This window comes from Bombina bombina, chromosome 5 (genome assembly GCF_027579735.1).
Source record: "Bombina bombina isolate aBomBom1 chromosome 5, aBomBom1.pri, whole genome shotgun sequence".
In the NCBI taxonomy this organism is placed as follows: Eukaryota; Metazoa; Chordata; class Amphibia; order Anura; family Bombinatoridae; genus Bombina; species Bombina bombina.
Genome location: NC_069503.1, coordinates 681,596,359 through 681,615,375, shown reverse-complemented (window position 1 = coordinate 681,615,375; position 19,017 = coordinate 681,596,359). Strand labels below are relative to the sequence as shown.

The following is a 19,017-nucleotide window of genomic DNA, read 5'->3' as shown; positions in this document are numbered from 1 at the left end:
ACTATAGGTAAATTATATATATATATATATATATATATATATATATATATATATATATATATATATGTGTGTGTGTGTGTGTGTCTATATATGTGTACATATGTATTTATGTGTTTGTACGTGTATATATGTCTGTAACTACATATATACCCACACATAAATACATAAACACATACGTACATATATATAGACATTTATATATACATACATATACATGTTTAGGCATGTATATGTATGTATCTCAATATTAAAGCCCCTTGACTGCTTTTTTTTCTAACAGCTGAGACCTCATATCTTTGAGTCCCTATAACTTGCTATATTTAAAAAAAACAAAAAAAAAACATTTTATTAGCTGGTGTTATTATGAATGTAATTGTACTTTTTAATGTATTTTTGATATGTTTTGTGACAGTTTTTTGTTTTGTGAAACAGTTAACCACAGCTCTGAGAACGCACTAACCTGATGAGCGTTAACTTGAACTGCACAGCTGTGCTCAAGCGATCTCATTTACTTTCAACTACTAATACCAGTGCAAATTAACCTGCATGCAACGTTTGTGCTCTACTCTTAATCTGGCCCTTAGTCAGCAAGGTAATACACATAAAACTACACATGGCAGACTGCTTTTTATAACAGACTATATGACAGACATTTTAACCACTTAAGGACCAAGGATGTGCTAGGTACGTCCTACAAAAAACATTCCTTAACGACCGCAGACGTACCTAACACGTCCTTAGTAAAAATGAGCGCTGGAAGCAATTGCTTCCAGCTGTTCTAAGGGTATTGCAGCGATGCCTCAATATTGAGGTATTGTGCAATACCTGCCGGTGAGTAAACGATGGCACGCTGCATCGGGCAATGATGGTGCCGATCGTTGGTGGTGTGGGAGGGCTAGGAGGGAGATGGGTGGGCAGACCATCACTGTAGGGGGGCGGGAGCTGTTGGGACTACTACGCTACAGAAAAAAAAATAGAGCTTCAGTGAGGGAGAAGGAGGGAGGGAGGAGGAGGGGGAAAGAGGGAGAGGGGGCTTTTAATCTTGGAAAGGGGTGGGGAAGCGATCTGGAAGGGGGTAGGGTAATGAAGGGGGGCAGATACACTACAGAATATTTATTTTTTTAAATAAGTAAAAATTATGGCAAACTGGGTACTGCCAGTACCTAAGATGGCAGCTAATAGGTAGAGAGAGGAGGGTTAGAGAGCAGTTTTGGGAGGTTGGGGGGTAAGGGGGGATCCTACACTGCAGAAAATATATTTAAAAAATATTAAACAAAAACCAAAACTTTTTTTTTTTCATACTGGCAGACTTTTGTGTCATTACTTAAAGTGAAGGTAAACTTTGGTGAATGAAAGCTCATTTTAAAAAAATACTATTAAAAACAGGGGCACTTTCATTCATCAAAGTTTACAAAGCAGCCGTTTTGTTAAAAAAATTACCTTTTTTTTCTTTTCACTGCTACAGCAGCTTCCCCCACATAGAGATCCTCTATTCACAAGTCAGCAATGACTAATCCTGCTTCCTCCAATCACAGCTTTCCCCCCAGGGTAGTCATTGCCTGAGGCCATGCTGTGATTGGAGGAAGCTGGATTAGTCATTGCTGACGTGTGAATAGAGGATCTCTATGTGGGGGAAGCTGCTGTAGCAGTGAAAAGAAAAAAAGGTAATTTTTTTAACAAAATAACTGCTTTGTAAACTTTGATGAATGAAAGTGCCCCTGTTTTTAATAGTAATTTTAAAAAATGGACTTTTATTCACCAAAGTTTACCTTCACTCACTTTAAGATAGGGGTGAACTTTGGAGGGTGGGGAAGGGAAGAGAGCTGTTTTAGAGGGATCAAGGGGTGGATGTGTCAGATTGGAGGGTAATCTGATCACTAAAGCTAAAATTAACCTTACAAATTACCTAATTAACCCCTTCACTGCTGGGCATAATACAAGTGTGGTGCACAGCTGCAATTAGAGGCCTTCTAATTACCAAAAAGCAATGCCAAAGCCATATATGTCTGCTATTTCTGAACAAAGGGGATCCCAGAGAAGCATTTACAACCATTTGTGTCATCATTGCACAAGCTGTTTGTAAATATTTTTAGTGAGAAACCTAAAGTTGTGATAGCAAAAATGTTAAAAAATTCTCTGGTCTTTTGGGGAAGTTTTAGTCTGAAATGCCCGGTCCTTTAAGGGGGTAAACATTGGGTATTTCTAAATTCAGGACAAAATTTTTAAACTATTTAGCATGGGTGTTTTTTGGTGGTTGTAGATGAGGAACAGATTTTGGGGGTCAAAGTTAGAAAAAAAATAGTTTTTTAAAAATTTTTCATCATATTTTATATTTTTTTTATAGTAGATATAGGGATATTAACACCCTATGGAAATGCGCTATGGGTATTAGATATGAAATCCAGATACATCGATTGATTCACAGGCAGCTCTCCCAAAGTAGAAGTGTCAGATGAAAGTCCTATAGAATATCGTCAGGTAAGAACAAACATACAGAATGGACAATGTTGCACTCACAAACAAAGCGGCACTTGGAAATGCCAGAACTCGCAAGCCGGGACCTCTCAGTCACCCGACAGACACAGTTAGAAATAGCCGCCAGCCGGTCACGTGGGGACCTTCCGCCAATCGAGATCAAGCCAACACCAATGCCTTCCTATGGGAAATCCAATCACCGCTAGCAGTGCAGGGGGTGTGTAAATTAAAGACACCCTGTTATTGCCCGGACCACTCGCTTCCTTCAGCAAGTGTCCAAATAACAATATAAGTGCAGGATAAGGAGGAAATCAACTCCAGCAGGGATAAGAACTTAATTTTTTTTATTAAAACGTATAAAATTCAGCAATGCGTTTCTCTGCACTGCTGATTGGATTTCCCATAGGAAGGCGTTGGTGTTGGCTTGATCCCACGTGACCGGCTGGCGGCCATTGCTACCTGTGTCCCAGCTTGCGAGTTCTGGCATTTCCAAGTGCCGCTTTGTTTGTGAGTGCAACATTGTCCATTCTGTATGTTTGTTCTTACCTGACGATATTATCCTATTGGTGCCTTCTTATCCCTTTCTAAAGGACTTTCATTTTTTTTTTAAAGTAAATGATATAGTATAATGAAAATAATGGTATCTTTAGAAAGCCTATTTAATGGTGAGAAGAACAGTATATAATATGTGTGGGTACAGTAAATGTGTAAGAGGAAAATTACAGCTAAACACAAACACAGCAGAAATGTAAAAACAACCCTGGTCCTTAAAGGTAAGAAAATTGAAAAATGGTCTAGTTACTAAGGGTTTAAGGAAGGTAAACCGGATCAACCAGTGGCTCAACATTTTTTGGACCACAGACATCGTTATCTACCCTAAGATGTTGTCCTATAGATCAAATCTGCAAAATTAAGGGGGGGGGGGGGGGCGATCGAAAAACACTATTATCACAAAAAGAAACAATTTGGATAGTGGAACTAGATACCCTATACCCAAAAGGTTTAAATACCAATCAGTCATATTCTAGCTTTATATGAGAATGTATTGCATATAGATACATTAAGATGTGTGTGTATTTCACATACATATTACTTTGTTTTAATTGTATAATAAAATATTTGATTTGTAACTTATTTTTGAAATCTTTATTCCTCTGTTACAGCAAGCAGAATCCACCTATTTGAAGCAAAGGATGCTATATAGCGTGTGGCCAGTAGATGGTGTTGAAATAATGGGCTTGCTTTGAATCAGAGTTATGAAGTGTCAGAGTAAGCAGATGTTAATTCAAATTATATTTAAATGCTGAATTTATTATAATGTATTACCTTGAAAAAGACCACAATGAGGGCCGAAACGTTGGGTACACTATGTTTGGCATGTGTAACAACATATGAAATTATGAGCAAATTATGAGTACTGAGTCTTTAAAAAAAAAAAAAATAATAATAATAATAAAAAACATATATATATATATATATATATATATATATATATATATATATATATGTGTATGTCTGTGAGTGTGTATCTATGTATGTATATGTGTGTGCGAGTTTGTATATATACTGTGACAGAACTAAGGGGATTGTGTACGATGGAATATACTGTATATGTTTCCCCACAAATTATGTAATGCTGTTGGTGGTATAGAAAGTATATTATGTTATTGTATATTTCAGGCCGGTAATCCACTCCTCAGTTTGGATGCGGTAGAGAATTGCAGGTGAGGAATCCAGTTCAGGTTGTGCTGACATCTAGAGGTTCTAGGACTGTGAAGTTTGAAATCGATTTGTAATTTTGCAGTTGTGTGGAAAAGCCATACAACTTTAGTTAGAGATTTAGAATTTATTTTGTTCTTTTGTTAAAGGGATACTAAACCCAATTTTTTTTCTTCAATGATTCAGATAGAACATGCAATTTGAAGAAACTTTCTAATTTACTCCTATTATTAAAATTTCTTCATTCTCTTGTTATCTTTATTTAAAAAAAAGAAATGCAAAGCTTGGGAGCCGGCCCATTTTTGGTTCAGCACTTGGGTTGCACTTGCTAATTGGTGGCAAAAGTCAATCAAAGTATATTGTCTGGCGATAATGTATTAAAGAAATGTGCAGTTGCAAGCATAAGAAGTGTATAGGGGAATGCCGGGTGGATAAGAAAGTGCCTGTTCAAGGGTGAGGCCTTTTCTAACTATCGATTAAGGAGCAAGCCACAAATTTAAACATAAGTAGGACCCTCAAACAGAGTTTAGCAAATAACCTGGTATGTCAGTCCCAGATATGGGGGCCAAACTACTAGCATGGACCGTGAGGGGGCCAGACCAAGTGTAGCTCAAAGCCTAATATAGAACATGGAACAACAGTGTATTTGTTGTAAAAGGGCAATGTAAAAAGAGTAGAGTCTAACATAGGGATACATTATGTCCAATATCTAGTAAGGGGCCAAACAGAGGGGCACCTAACCAAATAAACAAGTCTTAGTGTTACAGAGCAGCATAAAACAGAATACATGATTGAATACAAATCAAATATAAGATGAGATAGGTTAGGTTAAACCTGGTTGAACTAAAACATAGAAACAGTGGTAAGGCAGGGAATGCTAATTTATAAACACACCTGCCAATCGAGGTGGGTATTTAGTCCCTTGGGGATAAGAGTGTCCAAGACAAAAGGTCCAACGTACCTCTTTCCTCAGTAATTGGAGATTTCTGTCACCGCCCCTAGTCAGTGGTGGTACATGATCAATAATTGTGTACTTTAAGTCTTTAACCGTGTGGTTGTTGTCCAAAAAGTGACGTGCCACCGGTTGATCTGAGGTTCATTTCTTAAGGGCTGTTCTGATGGCAGACCGTTGGTTAGCCATCCTTGTGCGTAAGTCGTCTGAAGTTTATCCCACGTAGAAAAGCCCACAAATACAGTGTAGTAGATAGACAATATAAGTGGTGGTGCATGTCAGTCTGTATTTGTGGAAACACCTCTGTCGTTTATGTGGGTGAGTGAAGTATTGGCCTGGCATGAGGCCATTACAAGTGGTGCAGCCTATGCAGTGGAAAACCCCTTTCTTTTCCAGATGAAGCCAAGTCCCCTTATTGTAGCTCCTAATCGGGTCAGTCTTAACCAGAGATCTTGACCTTCTGAACCCAATTCTTGGAGGGGCCATCTGTTTGAAGGGTAACGCTGGATCCGTGGAAATGACATGCCAATTGTCATGTAAGTGTTTGTTGATTCGTTGCTTATCACCTGTGTAAGTGGTCACAAAGGTCATCCTTTCTTCCCCTTGTATCCTCTTGGTGGCATCCTGTGTTATAGCCAGTATTTGTCTCTGATTCTTAAGGAGTTTTGGGGGGTAGCCTCTTTGCGTTAACCTGTTTTCCATTTCAAGTAGTTGTATTTCTTTATTTGATTCCATTGTGTTGTTCCGTATGACCCGCTGTAATTGGGATTTCGGTAGGGCGCTCTTAAGTGCTGGGGGATGGCATGATGTGTAATGTAGCAGCACATTTCTGTCTGTTTCCTTAAGGAAGAGAGTGGAGTGCAGTTTTTGTGTGTCTTTAAACAGTCTGACATCCAGAAAGTCAATGCATTCTCTAGAATATTGCATTTTGAAAACGTTCCAATAAATTTGTGATTTTTCTTTACTAAAAGACCTGGGAGTGTATTTGCTTTGAGGAATATTTACAACATTTATGCACACAGGTGGATGACCATTGGAGGGCAACAATGTAGTTTGGATATTATATATATATATATATATATATATAACTCATCTATCAGCAACCACTAGGCTCATTTTGCTGTGCTATTGATGTCAGGGGTTCTAGATCCTAGTTAATCCAAGCTAATACAATATTGCAGGCGTCCAGATAAATAGTAGTGTAAAAAAATATTTTGTCATTCTGTAAAGGATGAATTTTGTATAATACTTTGGTATGGTGGTTTACATTCAAAGATGTTTTGCTATATTAAGTGAGTTTAGACATGGGTCTAATATGGTTATGGTTAGATATTTAATGCCTACTCGTTTTCTGCATACATTGCAGTAATTTTCATTTAGTATGGTTTTTTTTGTAGTGTTGTAGTTACAAAATCCAACATTTGGATTTTTTGGTAGGGTAAACTAGTAGTAAATGTGGAACCATAAAATGTAAATCTAAAATAACTCACAAGCTTTTGTTTACCCCACAGTATAAAAAAAAATATACTTTTATGAATATTATATTGTGGTTTTTCCCCATATTTAGATTTTTTTTTTTTTTTTTTTAAATAGATTTTTATTGATAAATATATTACAGAAACCACGTAACAACACAATTATCTCTTGACATAGTTAGGAGCGGCAATACACACGTTTATGAAAAAGAGGAATGACATTCAAGGGAGATTAATCAACCTAGCATAGAGGTCATAAATAACATTTAATCATTCTCTGGTGCGTACTTACACATTTCAGTTGTTATGTACTGGTTATTCTAAGGAAACATTTAAGCTTTTATATTTTAAGAGAAGTACGGCAATAAATGTAGTAGACCTGACAGTTATGAAGGGGAAAATAATAAGTATACGTAGTATGTATGCATGGAAATTAGGATGTTAGATTCGTTCACCCATACCCCCATGAGGAGGGGGGAATGTAGGAGGAAGAAGGGAAGGCATCTGAGGGGGGGGGGAGAGGATATTATATTGGTGGGCACCTCAGTTCAGTCACAGTGAGGTGCTTCTTCTAAGGTCGGATAGGGTCATAGTCAAAGGCAGGTAATCAGTGTTCAGGAGGAGAGGCAATTATGGGGTCGGTTTAAGGTAAGCCTCCCAGGGTCCCCAGATTTGGCTGAAGATGTCTGGTTGGTTTTTCATCCAAAAGACATAGTCTTCCATTGATTTAATGTAGTGTAGGTAGTCAACCACAGCCTGCCATCTTGGAGGCTGCTGTTTCTTCCAGTTCCTGGCTATCAACATTTTGACCGATGTCAACAGGTAAGCCAATAAGTATCTCTTGTGTTTCGGTATCTTTTTTACCCCAATATGCAGGAGGGCTAGGCCCGGGGTATCTGGCATCGGGAGTTCTAGGGCCGTAGAGGTCGCACAAGTTTTAGACCAAAGTGGTCGGAGTCTGTCACATGACCACCACAAATGGAGCGGAGTGCCTATCTCGCCACACTCTCTCCAACATAAGGGTGAGTGTCCAGGGTACAGAGTCCAAAGCTTAGTCGGCACTAGGTGCCATCTGGTAATGATCTTAAAGTAAAGTTCGTTCATTGTGACACAATGAAGTGCAGATTTAGTCAACTGTATCGCCCTGGACCAGTCTAGGGACGTGTAGGTAAGTCTCAACTTGGTTTCCCAGGAGGTCATATGTCTTGTTTTTATAAGGGTGGGAGGCCCTAAAAGGGATTTGTAGTGGGCAGTAAGGGGCTTGTATAGTTGCAGGCTCGCTTTCCATCTGACCTCCCAGATGGTGGGAGCCCTGATCTTATCGACCAGGAATCCCCACGCTTTCATAAGGGATCTAAGTCTCATAAAATCGAACTCTAAATGACGAGGGATGCCAAACCTGGCTATCATATCTTGGCTTGGAAGAAGATTCTCATTTAAGTAGAAGTCACTTAAAGAATTGATCTCAAGGGTCTTCCAGGGGGTAAGCCGGACATTAGGTAGCCCCTGCAAGAGTGACATGACTGGGTGAATGGGGGATGGGTGCGGGGCTATCAGTTGGTTGTGCCTCAATTGGAACCAGGCTGATTGACAGCTTTTGATGAGATGGTTAGAGATAGGTATTCACAAAGCTAAGTGCGGGGGAACCCACAGCAGATCCGAGAGATCAATGTATGCTGGTAGGGATGCCTGTTCTAGTTCCCTCCATCTTGTGGGGGGTAGGGCTTGTCCCCACGCTGAGACGTGTGAGATCATAGCCGCTAGCTGGACATTGGGTAGACCCAATCCACCTCGGTCAACCGGTGCCTGGAGTGTGGCTGCCGCCACTCTCGGCCACTTATTGTCCCAAACATAGGAGTTAAATGATGTTTGGAAGCCGCGTAGGATCCTCTCCGGCACTGGGATGGGGATACACCGCATAATATAGGTTAACTTAGGGAGGATCATCATTTTTAGAGCAGCAATTCTGCCCATCCACGATATTTCCTCATATTTCTTAGATTTCAATCTGGTCTCAATTCCCTTTAATAGAGCAGCATAATTTTTCTGTATCACTGTGTCTTTGACATGAGACAGGTAGACCCCCAAGTGCCGGATCCTGACAATTGACCACTTAAACTAATAAAGTCGCTTAAGACACCTCTGTTCTGTCTGCCCGACGTGGATCATGTAGGCCTCTGTTTTAGAGACGTTAATCTTATAATTCGATATTCTGCTGAAGGTGTCAATAGTCTCCAAGAGGGGGGAGCGATTCTAACGGGTTTGTTAGGAAGAGAGTGAGGTCGTCAGCGAAGAGCGCTAACATCTGGAGGGTATCATGGATCTGAAGGCCCTGAACCCTGGGATTTTCTCTAATTGCCTCCGCTAGCGGTTCCATCACCAACGCGAAGAGGAGTGGGGACAGGGGACATCCCTGCCTGGTCCCATTACTGATGGTAATTTTAGGGGAACAAAAGCCTAGACCTTTGACCACGGCCGTCGGAGAGGTATAGAGGGCCGCAACAGCTGTACGGAACACCCGAGGGATCCCAAAACGCTCCAGGGTGCAGAACATATATTCCCACCCCATCCTGTCAAACGCTTTTTCCGCATCCATAGACAAGGTGAGGAGGGGTAGCCCCATATCCGCCGCTTCTATAAATATATTTAGCAGCCTGCGGGTGTTGTCCATACCCTGCCTACCTTGGATAAATCCCACTTGGTCCAAATGGACCAGTGAGGGTAAGTGTTTCCCAAGTCTGGTTGCCAGGACCTTAGCATAGGCTTTCACGTCCACATTAATTAGTGAGATAGGCTGGTAGCTCTCGCAGAGCGTCGGGTCCTTTCCCTCTTTGGGTATGGTCAGGATACTAGCCTCTAGGAATTCGGGAAGGAAGACTCCAGTTTCCATAACCTCCTCATAGAGGCAAAGCAAAACAGGTGATAGCAGGTGGGCAAAGGTACGATAAAATAGACTCGTGAAGCCGTCTGGACCCGGTGCCTTGTGGGGCTTTAAGGCAATAATGGCTGTCTTGATTTCCTCCAGGGTGAGCGGGGCTAGAAACTGCTGGGTCGCTGTTCTATGGGCATCGGTTCCCAAAGATGCATTATTAAGGTTATATAGCGAGGCATAATAGTCAGCAAATGCCTTCCCTATATCTCTTGGCGAGTGGACTGCGCATGTTGCTGTAGAGATCAAAGGGATTCTAGCCTGTGCCGCACGGTCCCTGAGCTTACGGGCAAGCAATCTATCGGCTTTGTTTCCTTTATAGAAGTATAATTGCTTGAGCCTAAATATATTTGCTTGGACACAAAGTTGCTCTCTCTTATTGATTTGATCTCTAATAGTGCCTACTCGATCGGCAAGGGTGGGCGTAGGGGTATTTTTGTTACCCATTTCAATTTGCCTCAATTCAGCATATAATTTAGCGAGGGGGATTTTGCTCTTAGCTTTCAACAGTGCACTTTTTTTAATAAAGTGCCCCCTGAGGTAGGCTTTAAGTGAGGCCCACAAGATTCCCTGGCTCGTGTCTCCCGTATCATTATGTCTCAGAAAATCTGAGATAGTCTCAACAAGTTGAGGGATCTCCCCTTCTGAGAGGAACTGGTCTGGTAGTTTCCAGGAGGGTCTGCTGTCGGGGGGGGCACAACACTGAGCACCTAGCACTAACTAGGTCATGGTCAGACCAGGGGCATGGTCTTATACCTGGGGCACAGAATTGGTCCAAAGTCCAGGAGTCACAGAGCAAATAATCAATCCTAGAGTAGGAGTTATGTTGTTTAGAATGATGGGTGTAGTCCATATTTAGATTTTTATGCAAAGTAATGATATTTTTTCTTGTTCAGTCTGCTGAAAAAATAAGATATGATTTGTGTGGGTAACTTACAAAAAAACCCTGTAAAGAATGACTATGCCTTCTCACTGGGGTGTGGAATGATTTTCCCTGCAAAGTTAAAGCGTTGAAGTAATTTTATCTGAAGATAAAAATTGTATAAAAAGCAAAAATGCAGATTGCTCTTTTAAAGCAGCAACAACGCATCCTGTTATAAATTATATTTATATTGGTAGTGGCCACCAATAATATTTCATGGGATACATAAACCATTATTTAACTTCTGTATAATGTCATATAATGCAAATAATACATGATACTGGTGCTATCACCTGATCTGTTTATACACAGCAGAGCACAAAAATGTACTTTATGAGTATTTATTATTGTCTGTGGTAATTTCTGGTAATTAGCAATATAGTATAAGGAAGTTTGTGCATGTTTGTGGTAGTTTGTGAATGTGATTACTAACCTTTTGTTTTTCTTTCAACCCAAGCATTTATTTCAGTTCTAGCTTTTTCAGGATCTTTTTGAAAATCTACAGCTTCTGCCTTGGCGTTCAACAATTCTTCAGTACACTGTTTAAATTGCTGTAATGTACAAATTTCAGATATTATGGTTATGCTAAATAATACATTTTTATTAGAAAACTCTCTGATGTGAACAGGTGTATTATTATAACAAAAATGTTTTTGCTTTGTAATTTCAAGTAATCATTGTTGTCTAAAAGATTTATGTACCATCCCAACTTTATGACTTCCAGGTGATCTTGGAAGCAAAAGAGATATTACCTAAATGATCATTGAATAATAAATTTACACGTTTATTACTTAGTTGCTGAATGGAGCGCAAACGTTTGTGCATGAGCGATAAGGGGTTTATAACGAGGGTTTACAGCTCATATTACGCTTGAGCGCAATTGCAATTTAATCTAGAATGATTATCGCGACTCCAGAGCTCTGGTTAATTGTTTTGCGAAACATAAAGTTTGCACAAAACTCATAAAAAATACATTACAAAGTATAATTAGCGCTGCGGAATCTGTTGGTGCTCTACAAATAACCAATAATAATAATAATAATAATAATAATAATAATAATAATAATAGTTACACTCATAATAACACTATCTAATAACAATTATTCAAAAAAATATTGCACACATATATATTCCTATATATATATCTGTAAATATCTATACCTATATATAATCATCTATATATGTAGGTATAGATATATATTGTACCAAAATACCATCAGCTATATATAGAAATATGTATTTTTTAATAAATCGAACATATTCTATGTGCAGAACATTGAAATGTGAAGCATTCATTTTCATGTCGGGTTAGCGCATATGAGAATATGCAATAGGGTTTGCGCGAGAGTGGTGTGTTTTTCCACTTTTTTCTCCATTGACTTCTATGGGGGAATACATGAACGCACACACAATATTCTAACTTCAGCTTTTTGTGCTAGTTGGGTTACCACAAGAACAAAAACAGTTTACTTTGAACTCATTATATGAGCACAACCAGACAAGCGCAAAAAAAAGAGTTTACTTCTAGCACAATTAATGCTCGAATTTGTGCTCCACTCGTAATCTTGCCCTAAATGAAAAAGATAATTTCCATAGCCCTGTTGTGGGCTAAACCTCACAAGCATAAAACAAAAAGTTGATTTAAATGGAGAAAAATAAAATACACTGGTGATGCTGATATTACAGATATAATTCCTTTAATGCAAATCCAGCTTAAGCCCAGTACTATTGAACCAGTATTGAATATTCCAATACCTTGACATAAGGCTAGCCATAATACTTTCTAGCACTGAATTTGTACGTCTGATGAAGTAGGAGAGAATCCTGTACGGTTGTTTATCTGGGTCAAGATAATATCATGAATAACATAATTTATGTAAGAACTTACCTGATAAATTCATTTCTTTCATATTAGCAAGAGTCCATGAGCTAGTAACGTATGGGATATACATTCCTACCAGGAGGGGCAAAGTTTCCCAAACCTCAAAATGCCTATAAATACACCCCTCACCACACCCACAAATCAGTTTAACGCATAGCCAAGAAGTGGGGTGATAAGAAAAAAGTGCGAAAGCATAAAAAATAAGGAATTGGAATAATTGTGCTTTATACAAAAAAATCATAACCACCACAAAAAGGGTGGGCCTCATGGACTCTTGCTAATATGAAAGAAATGAATTTATCAGGTAAGTTCTTACATAAATTATGTTTTCTTTCATGTAATTAGCAAGAGTCCATGAGCTAGTGACGTATGGGATAATGACTACCCAAGATGTGGATCTTCCACGCAAGAGTCACTAGAGAGGGAGGGATAAAATAAAGACAGCCAATTCCGCTGAAAATAATCCACACCCAAACTAAAGTTTAAATCTTATAATGAAAAAAACTGAAATTATAAGCAGAAGAATCAAACTGAAACTGCTGCCTGAAGTACTTTTCTACCAAAAACTGCTTCAGAAGAAGAAAACACATCAAAATGGTAGAATTTAGTAAAAGTATGCAAAGAAGACCAAGTTACTGCTTTGCAAATCTGATCAACCGAAGCTTCATTCCTAAACGCCCAGGAAGTAGAAACTGACCTAGTAGAATGAGCTGTAATCCTTTGAGGCGGAGTTTTACCCGACTCGACATATGCATGATGAATTAAAGATTTCAACCAAGATGCCAAAGAAATGGCAGAGGCCTTCTGACCTTTCCTAGAACCGGAAAAGATAACAAATAGACTAGAAGTCTTTCGGAAATTCTTAGTAGCTTCAACATAATATTTCAAAGCTCTAACCACATCCAAAGAATGCAAAGATTTCTCCTTAGAATTCTTAGGATTAGGACATAATGAAGGAACCACAATTTCTCTACTAATGTTGTTAGAATTCACAACCTTAGGTAAAAATTTAAAAGAAGTTCGCAACACCGCCTTATCCTGATGAAAAATCAGAAAAGGAGACTCACAAGAAAGAGCAGATAATTCAGAAACTCTTCTGGCAGAAGAGATGGCCAAAAGGAACAAAACTTTCCAAGAAAGTAATTTAATGTCCAGTGAATGCATAGGTTCAAACGGAGGAGCTGGAAGAGCCCCCAGAACCAAAATCAAACTCCAAGGAGGAGAAATTGACTTAATGACAGGTTTTATACGAACCAAAGCTTGTACAAAACAATGAATATCAGGAAGATTAGCAATCTTTCTGTGAAAAAGAACAGAAAGAGCAGAGATTTGTCCTTTCAAGGAACTTGCAGACAAACCTTTATCCAAACCATCCTGAAGGAACTGTAAAATTCTCGGAATTCTAAAAGAATGCCAGGAAAAATGATGAGAAAGACACCAAGAAATATAAGTCTTCCAGACTCTATAATATATCTCCCTAGATACGGATTTACGAGCCTGTAACATAGTATTAATCACAGAGTCAGAGAAACCTCTTTGACTAAGAATCAAGCGTTCAATCTCCATACCTTTAAATTTAAGGATTTGAGATCCTGATGGAAAAAAGGACCTTGCGACAGAAGGTCTGGTCTTAACGGAAGAGTCCACGGTTGGCAAGAGGCCATCCAGACAAGATCCGCATACCAAAACCTGTGAGGCCATGCTGGAGCTACCAGCAGAACAAACGAGCATTCCTTCAGAATCTTGGAGATTACTCTTGGAAGAAGAACTAGAGGCGGAAAGATAAAGGCAGGATGATACTTCCAAGGAAGTGACAATGCATCCACTGCTTCCGCTTGAGGATCCCTGGATCTGGACAGATACATGGGAAGCTTCTTGTTTAGATGAGAAGCCATCAGATCTATTTCTGGAAGTCCCCACATTTGAACAATCTGAAGAAATACCTCTGGGTGAAGAGACCATTCGCCCGGATGTAACGTTTGGCGACTGAGATAATCCGCTTCCCAATTGTCTATACCTGGGATATGAACCGCAGAAACTAGACAGGAGCTGGATTCCACCCATACCAGAATTTGAGATACTTCTTTCATGGCCAGAGGACTGTGAGTCCCTCCTTGATGATTGATGTATGCCACAGTTGTGACATTGTCTGTCTGAAAACAAATGAACGATTCTCTCTTTAGAAGAGGCCAAAACTGAAGAGCTCTGAAAATTGCACGGAGTTCCAAAATATTGATTGGTAATCTCACCTCCTGAGATTCCCAAACCCCTTGTGCTGTCAGAGACCCCCAAACAGCTCCCCAACCTGTCAGACTTGCATCTGTTGAAATTACAGTCCAGGTCGGAAGAACAAAAGAAGCCCCCTGAACTAAACGATGGTGATCTGTCCACCACGTCAGAGAGTGTCGTACAGTCGGTTTTAAAGATATTAATTGAGATATCTTTGTGTAATCCCTGCACCACTGGTTCAGCATACAGAGCTGAAGAGGACGCATGTGAAAACGAGCAAAGGGGATCGCATCCGATGCAGCAGTCATAAGACCTAGAATTTCCATGCATAAGGCTACCGAAGGGAATGATTGTGATTGAAGGTTTCGACAAGCTGAGATCAATTTTAGACGTCTCTTGTCTGTCAGAGACAGAGTCATGGACACTGAATCTATCTGGAAACCTAAAAAGGTAATCCTTGTCTGAGGAATTAATGAACTTTTCGGTAAATTGATCCTCCAACCATGATCTTGAAGAAACAACACAAGTCGATTCGTATGAGATTCTGCTAAATGTGAAGACTGAGCAAGTACCAAGATATCGTCCAAATAAGGAAATACCACAATACCCTGTTCTCTGATTACAGACAGAAGGGCACCGAGAACCTTTGTAAAAATCCTTGGAGCTGTTGCTAGGCCAAACGACAGAGCCACAAACTGGTAATGCTTGTCTAGGAAAGAGAATCTCAGAAACTGATAGTGATCTGGATGAATCGGAATATGCAGATATGCATCCTGTAAATCTATTGTGGACATATAATGCCCTTGCTGAACAAAAGGCAGAATAGTCCTTATAGTTACCATCTTGAATGTTGGTATCCTTACATAACGATTCAATATTTTTAGATCCAGAACTGGTCTGAAGGAATTCTCCTTCTTTGGTACAATGAAGAGATTTGAATAAAACCCCAGTCCCTGTTCCAGAACTGGAACTGGCATAATTACTCCAGCCAACTCTAGATCTGAAACACATTTCAGAAATGCTTGAGCCTTTGCTGGATTTACTGGGACACGGGAAAGAAAAAATCTCTTTGCAGGAGGCCTTATCTTGAAGCCAATTCTGTACCCTTCTGAAACAATGTTTTGAATCCAAAGATTGTGAATTGAATTAATCCAAATTTGTTTATAAAAACGTAATCTGCCCCCTACCAGCTGGGCTGGAATGAGGGCCGCACCTTCATGTGGACTTGGGAGCTGGTTTTGTTTTTCTAAAAGGCTTGGACTTATTCCAGACTGGAGATGGTTTCCAAACTGATACCGCTCCTGAGGGCGAAGGATCAGGCTTTTGTTCCTTATTGTGACGAAAGGAACGAAAACGATTATTAGACCTAAATTTACCTTTAGATTTTCTATCTTGTGGTAAAAAAGTTCCTTTCCCTCCAGTAACAGTTGAGATAATAGAATCCAACTGAGAACCAAATAATTTATTACCCTGGAAAGAAAGGGAAAGCAAAGTTGACTTAGAAGACATATCAGCATTCCAAGTTTTAAGCCATAAAGCTCTTCTAGCTAGAATAGCTAGAGACATATACCTGACATCAACTCTAATGATATCAAAGATGGCATCACAAATAAAGTTATTAGCATGTTGAAGAAGATTAACAATGCTATGAGAGTTATGATCTGATACTTGTTGCGCTAAAGCTTCTAACCAAAAAGTTGAAGCTGCAGCCACATCCGCTAAAGATATAGCAGGTCTAAGAAGATTACCTGAACATAAGTAAGCTTTTCTTAGAAAGGATTCAATCTTCCTATCTAAAGGATCCTTAAAGGAAGTACTATCTGCCGTAGGAATAGTAGTACGTTTAGCAAGAGTAGAGACAGCCCCATCAACTTTAGGGATTTTGTCCCAAAATTCTAATCTGTCAGACGGCACAGGATATAATTGCTTAAAACGAAGGAGTAAAAGAATTACCCAAATTATTCCATTCCCTGGAGATTACTTCAGAAATAGCATCAGGGACAGGAAAAACTTCTGGAATAACTACAGGAGATTTAGGAGATTTAAAAACCTTATTTAAACGTTTAGATTTAGTATCAAGAGGACCAGAATCCTCTATTTCTAATGCAATTAAGACCTCTTTAAGTAAAGAACGAATAAATTCCATTTTGAATAAATATGAAGATTTATCAGCATCAACCTCTGAAACAGAATCCTCTGAACCAGAGGAACCACTATCAGAATCAGAATGATGATGTTCATTTAAAAATTCATCTGAAAAATGAGAAGAAGACCTTTTACGTTTACTAGAAGGGGGAATAACAGACATAGCCTTCTTAATAGATTTAGAAACAAAATCTCTTATGTTAACAGGAACACTCTGAGCATTAGATGTTGATGGAACCACAACAGGTAATGTAACATTACTAAAGGAAATATTATCTGCATTAACAAGTTTGTCATGACATTCATTACAAACAACAGCTGGAGGAACAGATACCACAAGTTTACAACAGATACACTTAACTTTGGTAGATCCAGCACCAGGCAGCGTTTTTCCAGAAGTATCTTCTAACTCAGTGTCAATCTGGGACATCTTGCAATATGTAATAGAGAAAACAACATATAAAGCAAAATTGATCAAATTCCTTAAATGACAGTTTCAGGAATGGGAAAAAATGCCAGTGAACAAGCTTCTAGCAACCAGAAGCAATAAATTATGAGACTTAAATAATGTGGAGACAAAAATGACGCCCATATTTTTTAGCGCCAAAAAAGACGCCCACATTATTTGGCGCCTAAATGCTTTTGGCGCCAAAAATGACGCCACATCCGGAACGCCGACACTTTTGGCGCAAAAAAACGTAAAAAATGACGCAACTTCCGGCGACACATATGACGCCGGAAACAGAAAAAACTTTTTGCGCCAAAAAAGTCAGCGCAAAGAATGACGCAATAAAATGAAGCATTTTCAGCCCCCGCGAGCCTAACAGCCCACAGGAAAAAAAGTCAAATTTTAAGGTAAGAAAAAAATTGATTTATTCAAATGCAGTATCCCAAATATGAAACTGACTGTCTGAAATAAGGAACGTTGAACATCCTGAGTTAAGGCAAATAAATGTTTGAATACATATATTTAGAACTTTATACAAAAGTGCCCAACCATAGCTTAGAGTGTCACAGAAAATAAGACTTACTTACCCCAGGACACTCATCTACATGTAGTAGAAAGCCAAACCAGTACTGAAACGAGAATCAGTAGAGGTAATGGTATATATAAGAGTATATCGTCGATCTGAAAAGGGAGGTAAGAGATGAATCTCTACGACCGATAACAGAGAACCTATGAAATAGACCCCGTAGAAGGAGATCATTGAATTCAAATAGACAATACTTCTTCACATCCCTCTGACATTCACTGCACGCTGAGAGGAAAACCGGGCTCCAACCTGCTGCGGAGCGCATATCAACGTAGAATCTAGCACAAACTTACTTCACCACCTCCATAGGAGGCAAAGTTTGTAAAACTGATTTGTGGGTGTGGTGAGGGGTGTATTTATAGGCATTTTAAGGTTTGGGAAACTTTGCCCCTCCTGGTAGGAATGTATATCCCATACGTCACTAGCTCATGGACTCTTGCTAATTACATGAAAGAAACATCAATTTATATTGAATTACCTTTTTTTTCAGATGTTTATTCAACAAAGCTTCAAATTATCTCCACTTATTCTTTGTTTTTATTTGATAACACATAGACCTAATGTGCCCCATTATGTCTGTGCCGACAAGGTTCCCATCTTGAGAACCTGTCTGCACAGCTTCACAACAAGGTCTGCAGCTAGTATGTACCATTACACACTCAAGTGAGTTTGTAATGCCGCCCCCTTCTATTGCGTGAGAGCGCCTGTAAATTAACCAGAGCAATCGATTTCTCTCTGTCAACTCAGAGGTGGCGAAGAGTGTAAAAAGCAGCGATCTGATGACTGCTGCATCTTACAATGTGGAAAGCAGGCTCGCATAGTGCGCCTGCCCCGCAAGGTCTCAAAAGCAGCTTATTAATTCATTTAATTAATTAAAATGTCTCTATTAATTCAAATGTGTCTATTTCTAATGGGCTACTCAATTGTGACATTAAGTTATTTTTGAGTGAATTAATGAAATCTCCCTGTATAACTAGTTTCAGTAAGTAATATTTCACAAAACACAAAATATAATAACGTTTATAAATAATAATTACTTACTTCTTTTAACTTAAAGTCTTGCCTAACATACATTCGATTTGCTACGCTCAATTCATACATAGTGCTAGGTTGATTTAGTTCATTAAGAAGTTTTTTCATTGCCTGGAGCACAACATCGTTTTGGCAAACCTGAAAAAGAAAATAATGATTTGTCAGCATCAGATTGCTGTTGTATATTTAAAAGTTTTCTAAACTAAAGTTTTTTTTTTACAAA

General features: G+C 39.1%; 1 protein-coding gene across 1 annotated transcript in view; it reads right to left on the bottom strand.

Moving 5' to 3' along the window:
- The window catches only part of LOC128660693 (ovalbumin-related protein X), a 68,185-nt gene that overhangs the window by 10,276 nt on the left and 38,892 nt on the right, over positions 1 to 19,017 (bottom strand). The window contains exons 5-6 of the mRNA XM_053714649.1: positions 18,804 to 18,932; positions 10,906 to 11,023 (exon numbers count right to left, since the gene is read on the bottom strand). Of these exons, the coding sequence (XP_053570624.1) occupies positions 10,906 to 11,023; positions 18,804 to 18,932 (247 nt within the window). The remainder of the gene's footprint in view (positions 1 to 10,905; positions 11,024 to 18,803; positions 18,933 to 19,017) is intronic.